Source organism: Choloepus didactylus, chromosome 4, assembly GCF_015220235.1.
Source record: "Choloepus didactylus isolate mChoDid1 chromosome 4, mChoDid1.pri, whole genome shotgun sequence".
In the NCBI taxonomy this organism is placed as follows: domain Eukaryota; kingdom Metazoa; phylum Chordata; class Mammalia; order Pilosa; family Megalonychidae; genus Choloepus; species Choloepus didactylus.
This window is the reverse complement of record NC_051310.1, coordinates 102,222,140-102,248,665: the sequence shown is the minus strand read 5'-3', so window position 1 is coordinate 102,248,665 and position 26,526 is coordinate 102,222,140. Positions and strand designations below refer to the sequence as shown.

At 36.3% G+C, this 26,526-nt stretch overlaps 1 protein-coding gene and 2 pseudogenes across 2 annotated transcripts in view; 1 reads left to right on the top strand and 2 right to left on the bottom strand.

Annotated features, from left to right (window-relative positions):
• The window catches only part of HMG20A (high mobility group 20A), a 71,805-nt gene that overhangs the window by 24,603 nt on the left and 20,676 nt on the right, over positions 1–26,526 (bottom strand). For both annotated transcript variants that reach the window (XM_037833335.1, XM_037833336.1), the window contains exon 2: positions 867–959. In XM_037833335.1, coding sequence (XP_037689263.1) covers positions 867–955 — 89 coding nt within the window. In that variant the 5' untranslated portion in view covers positions 956–959. The remainder of the gene's footprint in view (positions 1–866; positions 960–26,526) is intronic.
• Positions 6,246–6,559, top strand: LOC119531749 (annotated as a pseudogene).
• On the bottom strand, positions 7,228–8,428 carry LOC119531748 (annotated as a pseudogene).

Here is a 26,526-nt window from a genome sequence, read left to right as displayed (position 1 = left end):
AGTGCCTAGAACGGTGTCTGGCACGTAGTAAACAGAAAATTTTTATGGAATGAACTGGATTTAGTAACTAGGGAGCCTTTAGAAAAGTCTTGGAGAACAGTTTCATCTGAATACTGAGGTCAGAAGGCATATAGATATTAATGAGGTGAGAAATGAATGTGAGGGAAGGAAACAGAATTACAAGTGTAATCTATTTTTAAAGAGCTCTAAAGAATATTAAAATAATTCATCTTAGAGATTAGTTGTCACTTAAATCTATTGGTAAATTCATTTTCTCTTTAGCAAATAACTTCTAAATATCTAGAAAAGATAAAACTTCAACTGGAACAGAGATTTTCAAGGGAAGGGATGGACTACTAATCCTTTTCTATATTCCTTTACATATTTGTCCAATACCAAAGACAGGAAAAAAAAAAAAGAAAAAAGAAAAAAGGGAACAGAAGATAGTTAAAACCCTTAGGCATCATTAATAAAGAATGATACTAAAAATCTGATCCTAAAAAATAATCTAATCTGTGGGAAAAAATTATTTTAATATCTGTGGCAATTCAAACAGAAAATGCATTTGTTTTTCAAAGCAGGTATTTCCTTATTGGGGACAACATAATTCTCTTAACTGGGAGTCACAAATGTTTGCTAGATCCCACATATTGCTGTACCAGTTCATAGAGATTAGAGCACTGCAAATGACAGCTGAATGGTGATTACAAAGCAGTTTACAGTGGTTCCCATTCTCTTTGCAAAGCCTGACACAAGTACAGGTTCTATTCTTATGACATAAAACTGCCTCTTTAGTACCTCTTACTTTGTCATAGGCTTTGTTTTGAAGCCTATGAGGAGCTCAGTGTCCCAAAGCAGCTGCTTACCCAGTTGTAGCCAGATCATTACTCTCCTTGGAACCATCTTCATCTGCAAAAAGGGGTGGCAGGGTAGAACTAGTCATCAAGCTTTCCATCTCTCTGAAAAGAAGTAAGAATGAAAAAATAATTAATGGCTTAATTACTTCTGGTTCAAGTTCCACTAATTTAAGAGCCAGCCTTCCTTAACTTTATCACATCAGCAGCGGAACATAAAATGACCTAAATATTTATTTTCTTGACTTGGGCACATCAGTATAAACTTTATGGTTAAAGGCCTTTGGACCTGGTCCTATCAACTGATTGGACCAAAAACAGGTTTTAATAACTGGGGCATGGTTTGGAAAATTCCTTTTTATTTATCCAGAATATCTCCAAAAGTATTCTTCATTTACTGTAGAAATTGTTAAGCAGAGTAAATAAGAGGAATTGCAACCCTGAGCAAGTTATTTAATTTCTTTATGTTAGAATTTCACCATCTTAGACATAGACAAAATTGCTGACTTAACCCACAGGATTTTTGTGAGGGGTTAAATTGAAAGAGCTTCATAAACATAGGAAGGCTAAAATGTTAATAAGTACCCTGAGTATTATTATATAAAGAAAGGTATTGTTATTATAGCATTACCAGCTCTCAGTCCCAGATGAATCATCCTTAGATTAAAAGGTGACAAACTGAGCCCTCCAAAAGGAAATAATGCAAAGGAAGTGGAGGATAGAAGGCATATTGATGTGGTTTTGAGTCAAAGAAACCACACTTCCAGGTCAGAAATATGCTCTACATCACCATGATAACCAACAGAAATAGCATGCACCTGGGTACAGGAAACAGCTAAGCTTAATTGAAGAAAACAAACAAATTACAAGAACATGAGGTTATCAGACTGAAAGGAAAATGACAAGGAGAGTAAGTTCATTTAGTATATCACTACAAAGAAAGATTTTTCCCTTTCACCAAGGGCCTCATCTCATATAGCTAAAAGCAGCAGCCTTTCATTCATCATGAAAGTGTTAGTCAAACAAAACGTTCAATAGTGACCCCAAACATAAGCCACTTAAGTGGAATTGCAAACCACTCAAGAAAGAGTGCCTCAATCAACTGGGAGAATTGAGAAGCAAATTATGAGAATTCACTTAGTAGCTCCCTCAGCAGTTATTTCAGGTGCTGCTGCTAAGGAGAGCTGGTGAAAAATAATTAAAAGGAAAGTGCACAAGCCAAAGCAGAGTTAGTATTCTTCCCAGTGAGGTGGAAATTTGAAGAAAATGCAGATGACATTGGCACCATATTCTAAATGTTCAATGAAGTAATTTACTTCCAAAAATGATAACAGTGAAGTTTTTTTAATTCTCGCTTATTTTCTTATTTTCACTACTAAATTTGTTATTTAGTAGAACAAGTTTCATAAATGTGAAAAAACGCATCTCTGAACATGTATTACCCATTAATAGTGCGTAAAGCACAGGAGGAGGAGAGAGAGAGAGAGTCTGTGTGATGGAGAGAGAGAGAAAGGAATTTCATGCTCAACCACAGTAAGGAGTTCATTCCATGTGCAAGGAGGCTTGTTCACCCCTTTTCAGTTTTTTCAAGTTAGCAGGTTAACAAGTGGAATGGCTCTAATGAATGCTGCAAAACTCTATACTAGGTGTTTTGTACAATAATTCTGACTCAAGTGTACTTAAATTTTAATTCACATTATATACAGACTGGATTAGAATCTTGGGCTTAAGGGCTGCTAATACCACCTCACACAAGTGCCAACATTCACTTTACTAAAAGAAAACTAATAAACTAGATACCATTTAGCCTAACTATAACCACGAGCCAACATCCAAACAGCAAGCTGTATACCTCAAAACCTTAAAGGACGTTGGCATCTTTCTAAAAGTCTCCCTAGAAGTTAAGGATCTTTTAAGTTCAGCATTTGGAGCTGTTGGCATCTCTCCCACCCCTCAAAAAAAGATATATTATCTGGTAGGGGATAAATGAAGTGTCTTTCATTCATTATGTCAACATGACCCTCTTCGAGTGGAGTGGTTCCCAGTTATCTTTAGTTATTTCTGAAATGTGGGAAGGCAGCAGGACAACACAACCTTAAGAACAAATAAACAGATTATATAAACAAAGGAAGTTCAGAGAACACTTTTTTTTTCTTTTGTTTTATTCAACCCATATGGCTTCAGATATATTTTCTCCAGTGTTACTAAGTAGTAAGGTCCCCAAGAAATGAGTAATAAAGTGGGTGGATGGTTAAGGGGCCAAGAACAATAAAAGAAGGAAACGAGGAGGAAAAAGTCCAGTGAAACCCAAAGGCTCTAAACTAGTTCAATAATTGAAACACAAAATGATTACCAAGAATGTGGCTGGGATCCTGCAAGAATCAGCTTTCAGATGGTTCTTGATGGGTGATTCAAACTGAATCACAGCTACCAAGCCAATGACTGCCAAAAGCCCTTCAGTGTAGCATTTGTGCCTGGTCCTCTGTCCAAGCACTGAGGTCACACTAAGCTTTGAAATTCTATGCAGAACATTTAAGAAATGTAATGAATGCTGCTCTGGAACAGGGAAGAAGAGAAATATGCACAAAGGCAAAGCACTACACAAGTTCGGTTCTCCATTGCAGAGGGGACACCCAGTGAAGTCCAGTTAGCTTCTATATGGAGGCCTCACAAAATAGTGTTACCTTGAGGCGTGTATTTTGAATGAGGGTTTGGATCTTGGCTTTGGAAATCCAGAAACTCCCTCTGACACTAATCACTTAACGAAAAAAAATTATGGAGTGACAATTAAAAAATTTCAATGATGATTATAAAAATTTTAGTGAGAATTGTATCAAACACACTAATTCTTATGACCAATCCATAAATTCACTCCCTATAATAGTATGGGAAGCCAAATCATAATCAAAATATTGCTTTGGTCAATATAGGGTCAGAACAACAGAAATTAGGTAGAATTTAAGAAATCTTCCTCATTTCGTAAGAAATGTTCTTTAAGAAATGTTTGGTAGGTATGTTATGTTTGTAAATAAAATTAATTTTTTAAAAAAGCCAAAGAAATGTTCCTCACCTAAGACTGTTCTAGTCATCTTTTCCAACAAAGATAATTTCACAAATGAGATTATGTTATTCCAAATGTGTTGGACCTACTGGAAGCATAATTTGTACTCATTTTCTGTGGTTGGCTCTTCTCAAGTGTCCTCTCCTTACTTTACATAGGTTAATCCCACTTCATTAAGTCCTCTCAAGGAGGTGCAGCTTATTCCCTCCCCACCACCCCTTTCCCAATCATATACCTCAGAGTTGAGGTAGGATTTTGCCCTCATTTTCTATATTACAATCCTTATGCAAAACCCTCAGTCCCTTTAAAAAAACATGTCACTTGGCTAAAGTAACCTCCAATTAAAAAATCTCTGATTACTACCTCCTACCATTTCAGCTTTGTCAATGACTCCTACTACAGCTATGCTTTTACTACACAAACCTCTATCCATATTAGGTCGCCTCTTTTCTGTCCAGCTTAGATTCCATGTTTACATTGCAAATATTATTTGTCAACCCTCTCAACTCCATTGCTTTGCTATCCTTCTATACCCTAGCTACAGATTAACTCTGAGTTTTGGCTCATGATGCGTTTGAGAAAAATCACAAATTAAAAGGTGTTACTATAAATTTATGGTATCCAACCTCACCTGGGCCCCAATGCTCTCAGCAATCTTTCTACATGCTCTTAAGATATTTCTTAACTGTCATATCAGCTCTTTCAAAACTTTTCCAACCCACCTCAAATCTAAATCATCGAAACCCTCCATTTTAGCCTCATCATTTCCTATTCCCCATCCCTAACACCAAAAGCCATTCTCAATTGTTTTTTTTTTTGAGATATAAGTCACATACCATAAAATTCATCTTTAAAGTATGCAATTCAGTGTTTTTAAAGTATATTCACATGCTTGTGCAACCATCACTACTATCTAATTCCAGAACATATTCATCATCTCCAAAACAATCCCTGTACTCATTAGCAGTCACTCATCCTTCTCCCCTTCCAGTGCCTGGCAACCACTAATCTCTTTTCTAGCTCTACGGATTTGCCTATTATGGACATTTCATATAAACATAATCATACAGAATGTGGCCTTTGGTGCCTGTCTTCTTTGACTAAGCAGTGTTTTCAAGGTTCAACTACATTGTAGCACGTATCAGTAGTACATTCATTTTTATGGCTGAATAATATTCCATTTATTGATATACCACATTTTGTTTATGTATTCATCAGTTGATAGACATTTAATTGTTCCCACTTTTGGGATATTATGAATAATGTTGCTATGAACACTAAATACCAGGCTCTTATGTGGACATGTACTTTCAATTCTTCAGGGTGTAACTGTGGAATTGTTGGGTCATATGGTAACTGTGTTTAACGTATTGAAGAACTGCCAGTTTTCCAAAGTGGCTGCACCATTCACATTCCCACTAGGGTATGAGGTTTCCTATTTCTCTGCACCCTCACTAACAACTGCTGTTTCCAGTTTTTAATTTATTATAGCCATCTTAGTGGATGTGAAGTTGTATCCCACTGTGGTTTTGATTTGCATTTCCCTAATGAGTAATGATATTGGGCATTTTTTCATGTGTGGGCTATTTGTAAATCTTCTTTGGAGACCTGTCAATTCAAATTCTTTGCCCATTTTAAAATAAGGTTGTCTGTTTTCTTATTGTTGAATTCTAAGAGTTCTTTATATATTCTGGAAACATCAGATATGTGATTTGTATTTCCTTCCATTCTGTGGGTTGGCTGCCTTTTCACTTTCTTGATGGTGTCCACTGAAGCGCTAAAGTTTTAAATTTTGATGTAGTCCAATTTATCTGTTTTTCTTTGGTTACTCATGTTTTAGGTGTATATCTAAGAAACCACTGCCTAACCAAGGTCATGGGGATTTAGTATTATGAGTTTTATAGTCTTAGCTCTTTTATTCAGGTCTTTAATTCATTTAAATTTTGTATATCATGTGAGGTAGGAGTCCAAATTAATTCTTTCGCATGTGTCTATTCAGTTATCTCAGCACCATTTGTTGAAGACTTTTCCCCCACTGAATTGTCTTGGCATTACTAAATCGCTTTCTACTGTCTAAATACACCATATTCTCTCACCTCCTCTACATCTTTTCAAGTGCCATTTTCTGCCTCTGGCTGGAACATATCTTTTAGTATCCCAATTCTTTTGCCTTGTTAATTGCTTACTTATCCTCCAGGACTCACATTGGATGTGTCTTCTTTTAGCATGTTTTTTTAGATCAATCAAGAATGTGCCTAGACGTGGGCAGAAGTGAGGAACGTGGACGCCAAATTTACCTTTTTCACTGTGTAGACAACTCTACAGCCAAGATGGTCAATATACCTAAAACCTGAAGGATTTTCTGTAAGAAATGTGGCATCAGCCTCACAAAGTGACCCAGTATAAGAAGGGCAAGGATTCTCTGTATGCCCAGGGAAAGAGGCACTACGATCGGAAGCAGAGTGGCTATGGAGGGCAGGTGAAGCCAATTTTCTGGAAGAAGGCTAAAACCACAAAGATTTTGCTGAGGCTTGAATGTGTTGAGCCTAACTGCAGATCCGAGAGGATGCTGGCCATTAAGAGATGCAAGCATTTTAAACTGGGAGGAGATAAGAAGAGAAAGGGCCAAGTGATCTATTTCTGAGCTTTGTGGGTTTTCTCCCTTTTAATTTTGAGGGGAAAATACTGAAACTACAGAAACACTACTGTAGGAAAATAAAGTGATATTCCTACTTCAAAACAAACAAACAAACAACGAATGTATCAGGTGCTCCTCCTATGCACTCCTAGAGCATTCTGTACTAAATCCCTCTCATATACTCAACCCACTGTATTATAATTGCCGTTTTTCAACACTAACTATATATTTTTAGGGCAGGGTGAGTACCTTGTTAACCTTTGAGTTCCACCCACTCCGGCCTGATTTTGGACATATTATAGGCGTTCATTAAATATGTATTCGATGAACAAAGCTATGTATTTCACAGCTTCAACATACTATCGCAGCCAGACTTTGCCTCAAGTTTCACCTTACTCCTTAATGGAAGGAAGCTCCTCAAGCATTTACTATCTATGGCTCAGGCAGGTGCTCTTGCAGATGGCCAACTACACTCATTAGGGTATCTTTTCTTATCCCCCCACATTCATTGTTTTTACTTAATTTTCTAGCAGACAATTTACATCCCATACCACCCCTTCCTTTAAGTTAATGTGACAATTTTCCATAATAAACTACTTAAAGAGAAGCTTTGGTCAAGAATGGAATGAAACAGGAAAAAAATTACTGCTGCTATTAAAAAATCAACAGGTTCAACAATTATATTCAAACAAAAGCACCCAAACAATATTTGCACATCACGTGCTCAGTGTTGCTGGCTTTCCTCCCCATCATACAAATGGAAGAGCTGAGGTCAGTTGCAGTTTGTCACGCAAGATCCTGGAGGTTCGCTCAGCTTCACATTATTAAAAGGTTCTGGATAGAAGACTCAGAAGTCTTGAAATCTCAAATTGTCATGGCTCCACTGATGCTAGCAGTGTAAAATTTGTGAAAGTCTTGTTTGTCCATCTCATATATACACACTTTGATGCTATTCTGGTGCACTGTCTCCACTGCGGTCCTTGGTTGTGGCCCTCGTGTCCATGTGGTGGAAGCATCCCATGGCCAAATGTTGGCTGGATGCTCTGTTTTGGAAGGCCTGGTTTGGTGATTAAGGTCAAGCAGCCACTGTCATTGTAGTTAAAGACCTTTGGACAGCAGTCATGGCCAGCAGCTATGATTCTATTCTCAGATATAAATGATACATTTAGGAGTGGCAGGAACTCTATTTTCTGAGTTGAAACCTGAACACTTTTTGAGTCATCAGCAACAGACATGTTGCTGTCATGGCTGACCCATGCAAGGTGGCTCCTACTGGCAGAGACGCTGACCCTGTGGACCCAGCCACCAGTGCAGTGCAACTGGCACCAAACTTTGACATCAGCTGGCCAAAAGGCATCTTGCTGCCCCACAGCAAACTGGCTGGCTTTTCATCCACTTCTTTAACGGAGGCAGAAAACACTCTGCATTTGAAGTCACAAGATCCTGCTGCTAGCAAAACACTGTTGTGATGCTAATCCAAGCTGAGGACCATGGAACAAATAGGCTTTTTAACGTGCTTGCTTACACACCAGTCATTTTCAGACTTGACATAACAAACAGAAATGAGTCGTGCTCCACTTCCCACAGCAGAGCTATTCTCTAGTGGGACCACTTCACAAAAGTGGCTGCATGATTAATTCTCAGGATCACCAGGTTGGCTTCCAGATACCATCTTTCTGACTCCAGACATAGGCATTGTGATCTACCCCCCAAGTGACAATGCAGTCGCTCTTGAGAGCCCAGTCAATATCTGTGACGTGTGCATTGTGCTCCTTGACTCATGGGCTTTCACCCACTGGCTCCCATTCTTACAGATGTGGACTTTGTGGTTATTGGGGCTAAGGGCAATTTGGGTACAATCCCTGTTCCAGGCATGACTGATGTTTGGCTCTAGTAAAAACTGATGCAGAGACATTATTCTCTGTGTTTTCAAAGGGTAGAAAGCTGGGGTCAAGGCAGTCGGACAACCCTGGAGGGGAGTATTCGCCGACTCTGGTCAGCTGATGTGAAAGGGCTCTGGTGGGTGGGGGTGGAGACCAAGACCTGGAGGGAGTGGCTCATTATGTATCTTTTGACTGGATTAACTCCGAGTTTTGGGGAGTCTCAGTTCCTCCTATAAGTATATTCTTAAATACGCTTTCTCCTTCACTACTTGTAAAGAGTGAGATTGTCTTCAACCAATGGAGTCATTCTTCATGCCAACTTTAGTGAAGATGGCTGAGTAATACAAATTCTGTGTTGGAATTTTCAACTTTTCATTTCTCTTAGATATTCAGGTCTGTGCATTTCATCTTAAAATCAATTTTGCTCAAGACTTACTGAAGTGGCTTCAGTCTCTTACCCAGTAAGCAAAGGAAAAAAAATGTGCCAGTTTGTTCATTTATTGAAACACTTATTGAGGCTCTACTAAATGCTAGGCACTATGAATAGGTGCTCGGGATTTAGATATAAATACATTGTCCATATGGATCCTGCCTTCAAGGTACAGAGAGCAAAAGACACAGAAACAGATAATCAGAACAAAACGTAGTGAGTGCAATAACTGAATTACGCAAATATTGTGATAGGATAAAGTTTCCTGGAAGTGCTTCCTGTTTGAGTCTTAAAAGGTAGACTCTGTAAACTGGAACCCACAGGCCAAGTTCAACACACAGACATTTTAAAAAAATTTAGTCTAAAATATATTTTTAAAATATTTGAATAAGTTGCCAATATATAAAAATGGTGGTTACAACAAAAATTCAGTATCTCTGAAATCTGTCAAGACCTACCCTGTATTCAATAAGAGTAATATTTGATTCTGGGTAGTGGCTGTCTCCAGCAGAGTCTCCACCCTGCTCACTTCACTTATTTACCTTACCTGCCTTGTACAGACATATAAGATTGGAATCTCTTATAAGAACAGGAAGTAGTAGGTTCAGCAAAAGGGAAAGGCTGGGGATGGGAGAAGGTATTCTAAGCAGAAAAAGAAAGGGACTTTTGTGATAGACTTTGGGCAAGGCAAGTCTTCTCCATGAATTCTAGAACCTTTCTCCAAGGAATTTTTTTTAGTAAAAAATTTTCTTTTCGCTTCCTTACACTGCCTAAAAATTTCATCAACTAGAGCTAATTAGTTTAACTAGCAATCTCTTTAAAAGCAAAAGCCTTCCAGGAACTCAGACTCCTTCCAACATCAGAGATCCAACAGCACAGAAGGAAGTAAAGTACAAAACCACTCAGCCAGTGTAATCAGTTAACTAATGGTTAACCAAAAAAGTTGATTAAAATGAAGAATCACAGAAAAACAAATTCACTCACCTCAAATATTTTAATTTAAAACATACATTATTAATAATCATCCATTCACAGACCTTCTGATATAAGTCCCAGGCTTTTCCTTTGAGAATTCATCCATTAACTGGAGTTCTGTTTTTCTGAATTAAACTATGTCCTGCCTATAATTTCTAGCTTTAAATTCTTTTAAATACAACAAAAATGTAAAAAACATTTAAAAAGCAATCTGAGTGGCAGATCCTTCAAGAATTTTTTCTCTACAGTATTTTATAATTCTTGTTCATACCTAAATGGCAGCAAATTTTTAAAAAAGGGACTTGTCTTTATTGTGTCTTTTCAAAACATTTCACCCAATTTTCACAAACTTTTTTGTACTATTTGATAGAAGCAATTAAAAAATATATTGTATGTATTATATATTTAATACCATTATATAATTTAATATATTATAATTATATAATTTCTTGTAAATGAGAACTGGTATGATCAGGTTTGGGAATAAATCCAACTGACTTTGATACGCATACTAATCAGCTGGAGCAAGCAAAAGTACAAAGGTTAAGTAGAGTGTTGCCCACCAGCTGTGAACATTTAGCTAGCAGCATTCAGTAGGCTATGGGCATGAATCAATATACTTTAAAGAGGGAATGGAGAATACTGGCTAATCCTACCACGCAGTTAATTGGGGTTCTGTTAAGTGAAATTCAGTTAAGAAATCTTTCACCATAGGTTTTGATATGGAAGAGGCAAAAAGATGAGGATAGTTAATTTGGGAGTAATTAAGTACTTACTTTTTTGTGGGGAGGGGGCTGAGACGGGAAGACAATTAGGATACAAATATAAGGCTTAGGGCTGCTTCAAGAGAAGGGCATGAGGAGGTGTGTTTTGTGGTTGGGTGGAGAGGGCAGGAAATATGGCTCTCTATTCCTCGACTGTAGAGCCCAGGCTATCCAGGCTATTATAATCAAGACTATTATCGATTTTTTAAAAAATGTTGGTATGCTAGCCTAGGAACTAAACTAAGGGGAAATGATTCATTCATTCAACAAATATTTATTGAGTACCTACTATTCAAGGCACTTTTATATACACTGGAGATATGGCAGTGATCAAAACAGGAAAAAAACCCTGCCCAAACGGAGCTCACAGTGTACTAGACAGAGTGACAGAAAACTAGAGAAAATAAGTAAGATGCATAATGTTAGATAGTGATAAGTACTAAGAAAAAAATTAAGCAGGGAGAGAGGTGAGGAAGAGTTGAAAGGAAGGGAGTTACTGTAATTTTAGATACAGAGGCCAGGGAAGGCTTCACTGTTTGGGGGGAAAGACCTGAAGGAGGTGAAGAAGAGAACCCCACATATACCTGGGGAAAGAACAGTCTAAGCAGAGGAAACAACCAATGCAAAAGGAGTATATTTGGTGTGACTGAAGGAAGTCATTATGGTTGGAGCCTAGGAACTAGGGGCAAAAGTAGTAGGAGATGAGGTTTGAGAGCTAACCAGGGGAACCAGATCGTATAAGGTTTTTTAGGTCATAGTAAGAATTTTGGTTTTTACTCTGAGATGGAAGGTTTTGAGTAGATAAGGCATGGAATCTAACATTTTTATATGATAACTTGGGCTGCTGTTTAGGCTGAAGGGTGAAAACAAAATCATTTGGGAAGCTACTGCAGTAATTCGGTTGAAAGATGATGGTAGCTTGAATCAGAGTGGTAGTAGGGGAGGTGATGGGAAGTGCTCAGATTCTTGATATATTTTGAAGGTAGAGTCAATTCTTAAATTCCCAATAATTGAAAAAAAATTAGGAATAGAATATATAAACTGTGGCCTGCTTGTACTTTTAACTGTAGTCTTATAAAACTGTTTAGTGATAAGTGGTAGGCTGTACTAATAATATACCACTTATAGCTTTTCAAAGTTAAATAAATATACATATTTAAATTTCTATTATTTATATGGGGGAAGGAGGGGGGGGGCAAAAAATCTTTGACCACAAAAGAAATAAGCCAGCCTCCATCTAATACACTAATTGTAGATTTTATATTTCAACAACAAACATTTGTTGAGCACATTTACTATGCAGCTAAGATTGTGCTTGTTGTCAAGTGGTATGTAGTTCTGTTTTACAGAATTTTACAATCTGTCCTCCTTGGTCTTGAGACATTGTTCTAAAAAAAACCCAAAAACCCAAAAAAACAATGAGAGGTGGGAAAGAGGCAAGAGTTAGAAACAAACATAAATCTTTCATTCTTCTGAGTGTTTGAAGTTAAAGTTTTACAAATTTTTGAATCGGGTATTTTCTTAAAAATCCTGGTAATGCTAGGTTGTCAAAAGAGACTGGGCACAGTTTAGATTTCCTTTCTAGACAGATGGGTCTTTGTACCTGCTTTTTTTCTCCTCAATGTAACCTTGATAGAGAATTGTTACCATTAGGACATAAAATGTGTAAGGAAGAAACACCCAGAAATAGTAGTTTATATCAGGTGTAAAGCACAGGGATAATACAAAGAAAATAAAAAAGCACTCTGCCAAAGTAAAATTTGTCATTTTATAAGCAGAGTATTGCCTTCTGGAGTCACAGTCCACCAGTTTGGCTTTTCCATGATGCCTGTTGGTCTCAAGTTGCCCTATCCAAGCACTGCTTTTATTATTAGTAAAAAAGGACATGACTGCCTAAGTAAGATAACTTACGGACAAGTGCCAAAACGAAGAGTTAGACAAATCCAGTAAAACTTGGCATTATTTCCTTAGTGTAGAGTAAGTTCCCAAACAATTTCCTGGAGCACCTGTAATCTATGAAGTAGTAAAAAGGTGAGTGTGTATATGTGGGGGCAGGGGGGGGGGTGGGGGACATCTGGAAGAGATACTCCCTCTAGGAGGCCAGGAGATATCTGAAAAGGCATTTTGAAGTTATAATCTACCTTGATATTTGGAAAAAGTAGCAAGCTTGTTTTAATAATACAATGTACATAACGGTAATTCTTGTTTGGCAAAGATGTATACCACCCCCCCTCTCTTCTTGGTGATTCTCATGGACAATCAGAATGGGGGAATTTTATGTTTTCCAAGAGGGGACAGGCTTTAAAAAAAAAAAGCTGAAAAAAAGTGCTTTTCAGAGTTTATTGTATGTCAAGACACTTAGGCATAAAAGATACAGAGGTAAATAAGATTAACCACTAGTTATAATAAATTCACTTAGCTCAGAGTATTTACATGTTTGGAAATTCAAATTCATACCAAAAAGATAGATAAGATTCCTTCCTAGCTCTAGAACAATATGATTCAAGCCTGAAACCTGAGGAAAGCAACATGAGAAGGCAGAAACAACGGTCCCTAGTACCTTGAACCTGGCCAAAACTTACTATTTAACAGTTTTAAGGTAAAGGTCCCTATGGGATCAAGGAACACTGCACCTCTATTTTCTTACATTTTACATTGCGTTTTTCAGCTGAAACCTGGCACTGTGAAACAACACTGCAAAGGACAGGTAGAAAGAATGGTCTTTTCTGTTAGAGGTAATAACTCCCAAGCATTCTGCCCTCTCAAAAGCCAATGAAGACTGCAAATAAGGGATGACATGACATGTTTTGAGAAGGAGTACCAGAGATCATTTAAAAAAATATATAGTGTAATAGAAGAAAACGCATCATGTCAAAGTATTCTTCATTTTAATCAACTGACTGACAAATTCTCTTCTTAGGAAGAATTCCTAAAAGAAAACAGAGGGCTTTGGGTAGCAAATGAATTTCCTCAGTCAAAAGCTGACAAAAATAAAATTTTAGTTGCAGGGAGGCAAAGCAGTTAGTAGACTTCATTACTTTGAACAGTAAAATGAAGAGCAGAGTTTTCCTCACAAAACAAATAGGCACAATTGTATTACAGTTTAAACTAAAAGGAAGAACTTTCAAAACTCAGAATTATTTTGCTGTATTTTGCTTTTGAAACCTAAAAGCTGATAATAATCCAGACTTCAGAAAGATAACAAATACTCACAGAATTCAAATTTGATATGTTTAAAGCTCTGTAAGATACCATACAATATGATAAGGCTTTGCCCTTCATTATAGGGCCTCCACAGACTCCTACCCTACCACGGCAATTCAGACCAAATGGTTAGATGCAATCTTTATAAATTACAGATTTTATGTTTCCTTTATGGTCAAGTGAAACAAAAAACAAGTTTAAAATCATACTAGCTGTAACTCTAACAGAAGAGTAACCAGAACGAATTAAAGCACCTCCAGATTCTTGGTGTTCAGTGTATTTATAAAAATCAGACAAAAAAGTATTTTCAGAGCTGCCTATTGCTGTTCAAAGGCTCATTTAGTTCAGGTAAGGCAAGACTAGGTCCTGGGAGTAAGAATCCACAGAATGATTTGTTTTGCTCTTCTTTCTACATTAAATGCACCCACTTGCCTGTGCTAGCAAGTACTCTGTTGTGAATATAAAAGGATTATTCAAACTCAAACCAAACAGAAATCCACTATAGTACTAAGTTGAGGCATTTTATGATTATCTGCTTTCAATACCCTCATATGTAAAATGGAGCTAATACCTACTCTGTTACCTCAAAGCGATACTGTGAGGATTGAATAAAATATTTATGTGCTTTGCAAACAATAAAAGACCACGAAAGCCATTTTTGTTAATTTTTTTAGTTTCAATGAAACATTTATGAGAAAGTATATTACAGAGATTACAATTATATTAAAAGAACAGATATATAAGAAAAAAGACTGGAAGGAAATATAAAAATTCTCAAAGCACTCATGTTATGGTGGTGGAATTAGGAGTAATTACTCTCAGTCTTTGTTTTAACCCAACTTTCTGTAATATGCTTATGTTACTTCAAAGAAAAGTGTCATCAAGAATCACAGACTTTTTTTTTTTTTTTTTTTTTTTAAATCATCATTTTATTGAGATATATTCACATACCACGCAGTCATACAAAACAAATTGTACTTTCAATTGAAGAATCACAGACTTTTAAAAATTAAATTTTAACTTCACATGTAATAAATAAAATGAATGCATTCTCTTCTTTTAAAAATTAGAATACTATACATAGATCTAAACTTGTCTTTGACCAGCCTCTGTCCACCCATCTACCACTCTCCAGAAAAAACACCTGTTAGAGGTGTTTCTGGCTTAGTGCTGAAAGGAGGCTTTGCTAAAAAGATCATTTCTAGTGATATTCTCTCTCTGTTTCTCTCTCTATGTCTCAAAAATCAGAATTAACCCTATAGGGCAGAGAAGAGTGAGCATATCTCTCAGGGAGAGTACGCAGACACAGTTTATAAACCTCATATTGTATATCAGATTCATCTAAATTATACATTCAATTTTATAATAGTAGTGTTTTCAATAGCCAGGGTTTATTTTGTTTATTTTAAATTATGGGAGACAAGAGAAAGTATTATATAACTACAAACCACTAACATTTATTCGCATGAGTGCAATACCACATACTACAGATGAGGGTCATCTTCCTCACAGATGATGACTGTTACAAATTGTTATACGGAGGAAAACAGAAGTGTTATACTCCTTCCCTCCTTATCCACTGTACAGTACTAAATCCCTAGAATGAGAAATTCCTATTGGTTAGAAAAATATGGTTAATTCAATTTATATCCTGTAACACTCTAAACAAAATTACATGAAAACACACTGCAATTATTAATTACAAAAAACACCATTTAATTATGGGAAAACAGACCATGGCCATTAGTTCAATATGGCTTGGCATTTCCTTAAAAGGTTTAATTTTGAAAATTACAATACATGTGAAGTTGATAAATGTATATTTTTGGGTCACTGCTGGGGAAAATAACTAGATTTTTAGAAATAAGATGTTATTTTACTTCTTGCTAATATACTTTAATGTTACCTCAAACCTAATACACCTGGGTTCATTTCTAATTCCACTGTCAACTCTCTGCCTTCAGAAATTTGACTCCAAATGTGGCTTGGATGAAAAAGTAAAGTTATTGGTACTCTTATGCCCATCATTACAATGCTTTCTACAGAAGCATCTTCTCTGGAGGCATTTATTCTTATTACAAATTCTGTCCAAGTATCTAGTTTGACTCTGGGTGTTTAATAAAGTTAGAATATTTAAGAGACAAAATTATAACCAAGAGCTCTGAACTGAAGTCAGGAAGTCTGGTTCTCAATTCATAGGAATACATTAAAAATTCTATATAAAATCACAACCTTGAACATCTACACACACACAAATGCCATGAATGGTGTGCATTCTAAGTTTTTCTGTTAATATTTATTTGTTATGTGGAAGGGAATAGTTGTTAATGTTGAAGGCTCTGGGGTTAGACTGCCTGAATTCAAATCTTGTTTTTTATTTATTAGCTGTGGAACCTTGGGCAAGTAACTTAATATCTCTGAATTTCTCATCTGTAAATGAGGATAATAATACTTATGTAAGAATTTTTGAAGAATTAATCCACATAAAGCAGGTAGTATGGTGTCCATCACATGGTAAGAGTCTATAATAGTTTCCTATGGCTGCCACAACAGTTACCCAAAACTGCACCCAACAAAAATTTATTCCATACATTTCTGGAGGCTAGAACTCTGAAATCAAGGTGTTCGCAGAGCTATGTTCAATCTGAAGGCCCTAGGGAAGAATCCTCCCTTGCCTCTTCCTAGCTTCTGGTGGCTCCTGGCAATCCCTGGCATCCCTTGGCTGATAGATGCATCACTCTGATTTCTGCCTCTGTCTTCTTCAGTATGTCTCTGGGTGTCCTCTCCCTTTCCTATGAGGACACCAGTCATTGGCTTTAGGGCCCACCCAAGATCAGTATGACTGCATCTTAACTGATTACATCTGCAATGACCTTATTTCCAAATAAATTCACTTTCTGAGGCTCTAGGTGGACATGAATTTTGGAGGGACACTATTTCATCCCACTACAGAGCCTAATAACAGCAATGATATCAATAAGAGCAGCAAACATTTTTTGAGTATTTACTAAGTGCCGGGCACTACTCTAAGAGTTTTACATGTATTATCCCATTTAATCCTCACAAGTACCATATTAGGTAGATATTATCCTAGTCTTAACTATCTTATAGTGAGCAAACTGATCCCGGTTAAGTAACCTGCCCAAGTTTGCTGTGACAGTCATTATGGCTATTCACAAATATTTTTAATTCTCCATTCAGGAATGTAGTAGGACTGAACTTTCTCACTATCTCTGAGATTAGACCTAGCCCATGTAACTCAATTGGCCAATGAATGTGAGTGGTATGATTCTTTTGGGCAGAAGCTTTAAGAATCCATAAGCAATTCACCATGTTCCTTTCCCCCACATGCAGTCATCATGGAAGCACATATTAAGACAGATTTTCTATTGGCCTGGTTGCCTAAGTAAACACAAATTACATAGTCCTCTACTGACCCACTCTGGACATGCAGCACGAGAGAAAAAAAAAAGTCACTGAGGTTTTGAGATGGTTCATTACCACAGCAATAACCTAGCTGAAAACAACGATAAACTGTAGTTCACTAAAATTAAGAACATCTGTTCCTCAAAAGATCCCATTAAAAGAGTGAAAAGGCAAACCATAGACTGGGAAGTGATATTTGTAATACATATATCTAGAATGACTCATATCCAGAGTACATAAAAAACTCTTGCAAATGAGTAAAATAAAGATAAATGACCAACTGAAAAAAAAGGCTAAGTATAAAACAGGTACTTCATAAAAGCGGCTATACAAATGATCAATAACCACATGAAAGAGATACTACTAAATACCACTGGAATGGTTAAAATTGAAAAAGACTGACAATACAGTGTTGGCAAGGAAGGATAAGGAAGAACTGAAATTCTCAAATGTTGCTGATGGGAGTATAAATTGGTACAACCACTTTGGAAAACTGTTTGGCAATACTTGCTAAAATATCCCTAACCTATTAACCAGCAATCCATTCCTAATAATATATCCCAGAAAAATGACTGCGTATGTCTACCAGGAGACATGTATAACAATGTTCATAGCAGCTTTATTATTTAAAGGAACCAAACCAAATGTCCATCAACAGTAGAACAGATACATTACAATATATTCCTACAGCTGGATCGATGGAATACTACACAGTTTGATGTACTACTTCATGCAGCACGGATGAATGTCATGGACATAATGACGAGCAAAAGAAGCCAGGCCCATGAGAGTAAATATTCTGTGAATCCACTTATATTAAGTTCAAGATTTATGGTGACATAAATCAGAATAGTAGTTATCTTTGGTGATGGAGGGAAGGTACGAGTGGAGAGCTTCCTGGAATGCTGTAAGAATTCACAGGTACTTATAGAAACAAAAATTCATTGACCTGTCCATTTAAGACTTGTACACTTTACTGTATATACCCCCCCCCCAGGAAAACAAAACAAAACAAAAAACAGTGGTTTAGATAAAAAATCCAGGATTGGAAGGTCCCATAAAGGTCACTGAGTCCACCCACACAAACAAGATTCAGTCTCCAACCTTAATATCTTTCTTAGAGATGTCTTCTCCCATTTCTGAATAGCTCTGATCACTAGGTTTTTCTTTACAATGAACTCCAAACCTATTCCTAAAGAGTTTCCATCCTTGAGAGTTCTCATTCTACCCTTCTGGGGACATATCAACAAGTGTGCTCCTTCTTCCAAATCATAACCCCTCAACTATCTAAAGACTTATCTGATGACTGCTGAGACTCCCTTCAGATCTAAAAATTCTAGGATTTTATATTTCTGTTAGTTCACATTTCTTTCATTTGCCTTTCTCTATTCTTCTGCTGAACTGTACTCTTTCAGCTTAAGTATTCTAAGTACTTCTGAGTAGAAAACTAGTCTGTAGATTGTTACCCAAAATAAGAATTTTAAAAGTATGTCAATATTTACAGTATATAGCTGGCTGCATCTGTATTCTTATGAGAGCAGGAACATCAATGCTTAACACATTGGAATATCAGAAGCTCCTCATTAAAGGTATCTAGCTCATTTTGATGTGGAGATTGCTTAATGTGGAGATTGTTAAATATTTAGACTGGAAGATGAGAAAGGTACTTCTTAGACACACAATAAGTTGAATCAATGATGATCATTTTGACCTAGACATTGGGAATAAGGATGACCATATGAAAAGGACTGGTTATGCCTAGAGTTGTAAATCATTATAGACTTCATGGCAAACAGACGAGCACTTCCATAACCTTAAAAAGCCAACTGAAAAATTCATGGAATTGTATATTTTAAGGCATTCAGTCTCCACAGAGTCAAAGTTTAGGAGATAAATGTAAAAGCAGAATGAGATTTTCTCACACTCAAGATGATGTGTGTTAGAGTACATTCAGGTTTTGTGTTTAAAAGCCAATTCGTAACAGTTTGCCCATACTGTCACTTCATAACTACGACTGCCATTTTACTGATATAGCCTCATATTCTTACTGTTTTGAACTTTACTGAACACACTAGAACAATTATCAGAGAAAGAATTAACTTCAGATTATCTGCAACATGAATTATACAAAGTAAATCTTGATTTTAAATATAGAATATATTCATTTCATTTCGTGGCTGTGCTCTCCAAGAGAAAAGGTGCCATGAAAGTGATGGGTTCTATGGAGATGGCATAGACATATGGACTGATAAAATGCTTGAAGACAATGTAGGACATATATCAGATTGCACCAGGGAAATCCTACATACATCTAAATAATCTCATCAACAATTCTTAACTGCAGCTTTTTGCTGCACACTGTTCAATGATGCCTTGATTTACAAAGTAAAAAAGTAAATGTGGGAGGACATCTGACTGAGTTTAGCATTTATTTGACAGCATAGTATCAAACTTTTCTCAGCTCCCCTAGAGCTACTGGCTGTCTCCTTTTATTCATTTAGCACTTGGCACTTAACCTCTATTTAAGGAAGAAATTTATAAATTATATAAATAAGATTACAGGAATCTTATTTATTACTTTGGGTTGTAATTTCTTGTGTAAGTACCTGTCTTCTCCATGGAAGACACCATGCTGTGGATACCTCTCTAGGACTTTGATTCACTTACTATCATTTTAACCTCTTCTGCAACAATGACTATACTTTTTCCTTCAGATATAAAGGATAATCTTCTCCTAAAAAAGAAAAAAACAAAAGCAGAACTCAACAAAACCCTCTGTTAATTTCTATGTTCTCTTCTACCAATTGCCTATTCAATTACCTTCATAACCAAGCTTCTTGAAAGATCATACTAGTCAGTCTTGCTAACTACTCATTCTGACCCACAGTAAACTGGTTTCCATCCCTAACTCATTCTATTGATTGCACTCTGTTTTAGTTTCCTTGCTGCTAAAAGAAATACCATGCAATGAATTGGCTTAATAACAGGAATTTATTGGCTCACAGTTTCAGAGGCTAGAAGGTTTGCTTTCTCTTGGGGTTGGTATGATTTGGCTGGCAAGCAATCTTTGGCGTTCCCTGGCTTTTCTGTCACATGGCAATGCACATGGTGGCATCTTCTCCTTCCTCTTCTGGGTTCCCCTGACTTCCAGCTTCTGGCTGTTCTCTGCAGCTTGTCTCTTTCACTCTGCTTATAAAGGACTCCAGTAATCCAATTAATGCCTAATTTTATTTAGTTGGGCCACAACTTAACTGAAATAACATCTTGAAGAGATCATATTTACAATGTGTCCATATCCACAGAATGTGGACCAAGTTAATCTACCAGATTTTCAAAGATACCATAACCTCAAAATTGCTAATTTCAACATTTAAAAAAATCTTCACCCAAACTGGTTTTTAACTGGTATTTGAGTAATATTTTCGTCTTCAAATTCTTCTCCCATTGTTTCCTGTATACCATCCTCTTATTTTTTTTCCCCATCTCTTTAGTCATTCCTTCAGCTTTTGGCCCTCTTCTTTCTCTACATGTTTTCCTAGTGCTCTCTCTCAGTTCCAGTGTTTCAACAATCACATATACTTATAATGATACCTAACTTAACCTCTTTTAAATTTCAGGCTTATATCTCAAACTGCTTAAAGGATATCTTCCTTTGGTGTGCCATAAGCAACTCAAATTTATCATGTTAAAAATTGAATCCCTAATTTTCTCCCCAAATTCTGTTTTATCACCCATATTCTTTATGTCAGTTTAGGGTACTCTACTCTCTCACTCAGAATAAAAACCTGGGAGTACTTTTTAACATTTCCCCTGCTCTTTTTCCCATACTCAATCTCCCACTAAACCTAGTTGAATCTATGCTCCTTCTTCTATGTTCCCATTAATTACGTTGTCAGTTTAAGCCTTTATTTTTCTTGCTCTGATTACTCCAATAACCTCTAAACTGTCCTTCCTGCCCCCAATATGTCTCCATACAGCTGCCAGAGTGATCATTCTAAAACATAAATCTAATTAAGCATGCTATTCCTTACTTAAAATCATCCAAGAGGCTACCCACTGCCTTCAGGTGATTTTTACTTTTTCCTTTTAAACTTCTCTGTATTGTTTGAATGTTTTACAAAAATAAAATACATAATTTTATCATTAGAATAAACAATAATGCTTGTCCCCCATAATAGTGAATGACCACTTTTAAACCAGTTTTGGGGTCAGGAAAAGGAATCTTGACATGTTTAAATGAAACAGAACATGAAAAATTTGTATTAAAAAAAAAACCAACAACTAATCTTCCTCACACAACTGAATTTTCATCTTTGGTAAATATCCTCAATTCGTTCTTGCATGAAACATCTTACAAATATCTTTACCCCTTTGGGGAGTAGAATCCAGCTGACTTGCTAATAAAACTGTTATTAAAGTCAATAAATACTCAATAAAAAAAATGCAGCCCTGCCCTACTCTTCTTTTTAAGTAAAGAACAATAAAAATATATCATATAGCAGATGTTCAGGAAGTAACACAATTATTAAGAAGTGATGAAAAAAACGAATACCATAAGATCTAATGCTCAATTTATATAACTACTTATGATGGAGCTTACTCAACTTTCAAACTAGGAAGATTATTTTCCAGTATCATATTTAAACACATTGTTTAAATCTTCAAATTAACAGGTTATAAGATAGATTTATTTCTATTCTCTCCCATAAGCCTTTTAATTATGGTATCTATCTTTTCTCCAATACATTTCTGTTATGATCAACTCCAAAACCTCTTGAGAGTGAATGCCATTCAGTGCTTTATACATGCATTACAAAGTAAGGTAGGAGAAGCCATGAAATCCCATGGTGCCAGTAAAATTTCAATCTTCTTTCCATTGACTTTCAAATCACGTCAGCACAATTGTTGTGAAATAGGTTATAAGTTTTGGGTGATGTGATTTGCTTAAAAGACAAAGAGAGCAGAGTATAGAGCAGATCATAGTAAAGTAAGTTCATACCTGTAGCTAGAACTTATCTGTTATTATGCAAATCTATTAAGTACTCAAACAATACACATGAAGCCCACCTGAGTGTTGCACCACACTAGGTTAAACACATACACTCCCTACCCTCTAAGGGGGTACGGTTTGAAAAGAAAATTAACAGTTTAAGTACTTTGTAGGAAAAAAGTCCTCACAATCGTCTAAGAGTCTCCCTGAGTACTTCTTTGTTGCTCAGATGTGGCCCTCTCTCTCCAGCTAGTCCAACTCAGTGGGTGAACTCACTGCCCTCCCCTGTACATGGGACCTGACTCCCAGGGGTATAAATCTCCCTGGAAACGCAGGATATAACTCCCGGGGATTAATCTGGACCCGGCATCGTGGGATTGAGAATATCTTCTTGACCAAAAGGGGGATGCAAAATGAGACAAAATAGTTTCAGTGGCTGAGAGATTTCAAATGGAGTTGAGAGGTCACTCTGGTGGACGTTCTTATGCACTATATAGATAACACCTCTTAGGTTTTAATGTATTGGAATAGCTAGAAGTAAATACCTGAAACTACCAAACTCCAACCCAGTAATCTGGACTCCTGAAGACAATTATATAATAATGTAGATTACAAGAGGTGATAGTGTGATTGTGGAAACCTTGTGGATCACATTCCCTTTATCTAGCGTATGGATGGATAAGTAGAAAAATGGGGATTAAAAACTAAATGACAAATAGGGTGGGATCGGGGGGATGGTTTGGGTGTTCTGTTTTTACTTTTATTTTTTATTCTTATTCTTATTCTTTCTGATGTAAGGAAAATGTTCAGAAATAGATTGTGGTGATAACTATATGATCATACTGTGAACATTTGATTGTACACCATGGATGATCGTATGGTATGTGAATATATTTCAATAAAACTGAATTAAAAAAAAAAAAGTCCTCACAATCATTATACTCTACTCACTACTTTCCAAAACAGTTCATAAAATTATGCACTACTAAAAGGAGAGGCTAGGCCTCCCTGTATTTGTGCCTAAGAGTCTCCTCCTGAATGCCTCTTTGTTGCTCAGATGTGGCCCTCTCTCTCTGGCTAAGCCAACTTGAAAGGTGAAATCACTGCCCTCCCCCCTACGTGGGATCAGACACCCAGGGAAGTGAATCTCCCTGGCAACGTGGAATATGACTCCCAGGGAGGAATGTAGACCTGGCACCGTGGGACGGAGAACATCTTCTTGACCAAAAGGGGGATGTGAAAGGAAATGAAATAAGCTTCAGTGGCAGAGAGATTCCAAAAGGAGCCGAGAGGTCACTCTGGTGGGCACTCTTATGCACACTTTAGACAACCCTTTTTAGGTTCTAAAGAATTGGGGTAGCTGGTGGTGGATACCTGAAACTATCAAACTACAACCCAGAACCCATGAATCTCGAAGACAGTTGTATAAAAATGTAGCTTATGAGGGGTGACAATGGGATTGGGAAAGCCATAAGGACCAAACACCACTTTGTCTAGTTTATGGATGGATGTGTAGAAAAGTAGGGGAGGGAAACAGACAGACAAAGGTACCCAGTGTTCTTTTTTACTTCAATTGCTCTTTTTCACTCTAATTATTATTCTTGTTATTTTTGTGTGTATGCTAATGAAGGTGTCAGGGATTGATTTAGGTGATGAATGTACAACTATGTAATGGTACTGTAAACAATCGAAAGTACAATTTGTTTTGTATGACTGCGTGGTATGTGAATATATCTCAATAAAATGATGATTTAAAAAAAAAAAAAAAAAATTATGCACTACTAAACCTAAATTCACCTGCCCTACTTAAAAAAGTGTTCTGAATTTCGATCTTTGAACTCAAGCTGCCTGTTTTATGTTGATCAACTGTTAACTAATAGGATATTACCCTTGACATATAAAAATGCTGCTTCATTACTGACTAGGAATTTTCTATTCTATAATAAAAAGACACAATCATACAAATTCATCCTTAGTCTTCCACCTAAACCCTTGGGGTGACAATATTCACCTAAAGGGCAGCATTGAAGGGTAGGATACAAATAGAGACCATTTCTAACCCTAAATACACAATAGACATTAAGCTACAAACAAAAATTAAGTTGCAGTTTTGAGCGTGATAAGGTCTCACTTATCTAAGTAAACATTAAACTCTTTACAGGAAAACAATTCTCTCCATGCTGACATAGGTACAGAAGGGAAGGACTGTAAACAATACATTTACTCTTTGCCAGTGATGGTGTTGCTGGACACAATTCCTAAACAAGTAAGAGAAGACACATTATTAGTAAAGACTGAAAGCTAGAAAGACAGAGTTGACCCAAATCCTTCCTGGTACAATATATGAATCTATTAACTTCCCTCACTATCATGTATTGCTAGAGAAAGATTCTAATTAAACGCCAGGGAGAAGAAATCTGTTAATCAGAATTTTGCAAGTAGTGCATTTTGCTAGGATATAAATGGCTAGCAGCTAAAACTGTCTTTCTGGCAAAATAAAGCTGCTCTTTCTCCCTTTTAGAAATAAATATAAAAACCACTCCACTGTATTTATTTAATATAGTCCCTAAATTGGCAATTAGCTTGAGAAGACTGTTTTTATATATGGCTGACAGTTTCCTGTAGTTAACCCCCTATAACAATGATGCAGTATATTTGCATATTATAGCAGTACTATAGAAAGAACTTTGATATTCCTCATATTCTTGCACTTGCTCTAGAGTCAGTGATCTACATTTTAAAAACTGAAAAAAAAAAGGAGCCTGCAACAGCAACCAGAAGATTATGAAATTCAGAAACTTATTTAGTCATACCCCGCAGCAGACATTTATAAACTCTTATGAGCTCCCAATTTTATTGACCTGAGAACAATTATGAGTCTCTGGTAAACCTGTAAATATCAATAAATAGATGAAAATTTAAAAATTATTTCACTCAGAGAAAATAAAATTTTGCTAAAGGTAGAATACATTAATACTATAGTTAGAAACTTGGCCTTTTCTAAGCCTTCAAAATTCCCATTCTTCTTGTTCCACCCCTTCACCACCAGGGCTCTGAACCTGCTAACATGCATTAAACATTTAGTATATATTTTCAGTTCACAGAATTCTAAGCATGCTATATGGACTTTGGGAATAAACAAGAATACCTTGTTTATTAAATATTAAGAAATTTGATAAATCTCTATAATATTTCCTCCCAAAATGAAATTTATGTGGTCTGAAATTGGTAGTAAGCAGGCATTTTTTTCCATGTGTTTCAGAAATGTTAATGGCCTGAAAACAGTTTCAAATTGTTGGACTTATAATATTCTATCAAACATAAAATTAAGCATCTCATTTTACTGAAATCAGCTTTCAAAACAATCATTTAATTAAAAACTAGGTCTAAGATGAAGAAAGCCAACTCAAACTCTCTAAGAAAACATGGAATATTTTGTATTAACAAATCATAATAGCTCTATATATATTATAAAATATATATGAAGACATTAGTATTGTGAAATGTGGTCATTTTGCCTTATTCTGATCAAAAGACATCATATAGTTACTGTGGGAGTATAATGGCATATCTACACAACTAAAACAGCTAATAATCTTTATGTAAACAATACCATAAATCTCTGTAGCAAACAAATGCAATTAGACTACCCTTCTTTTGAAGAACACAAATGTTTAAAAGAAAATTTGAGTTTTAGAAAACAAGGCAAGTTCTTTGGCTAAAACTGCCACTGAGAACTCTCTGCCTCTTTTTACAAGAACTCCTATCTGAAAAATGGGACAGGTGTGGTTCCTCTGTGGGCCTAAGTAAAATTTGCCTGCCACTGCCAGATTAGTGTAACATATAAAATATACATTATTGAGAAGACTAATAATAAAAAATCGTCTCCAGGACATTACAATGATTACCCGGTGCCTTTCTCCTAGAACAACTTGGAAGAAATAAAGCACCAAATTGGAGGAAACAAGCAACCTCTCATGCTCCCAGGTTACAGGACACACTTATAAAATGATTCCCTACCTATAGTTTATCTAAAGTGGCATGTTACATTTCTTTCATACATGATATAGGTACTAAACATATAATATATATCAGGTACTCTGTTAAGACACAGGGAATACAATGGTGAACAAGTTGTCTCTGCACTTATGAAAATTACAGTTTGAGGCGAAGGACAATAACCAAAATATGCCAGTAAATAAATGTAAAATTGTGAAAAATGCTATGAAGGAAAAGAACAGAAAGCTACAGAATAACAGTGGGAGATATAATTAAGATTGGGGGACTCTCTGAATGAAGTA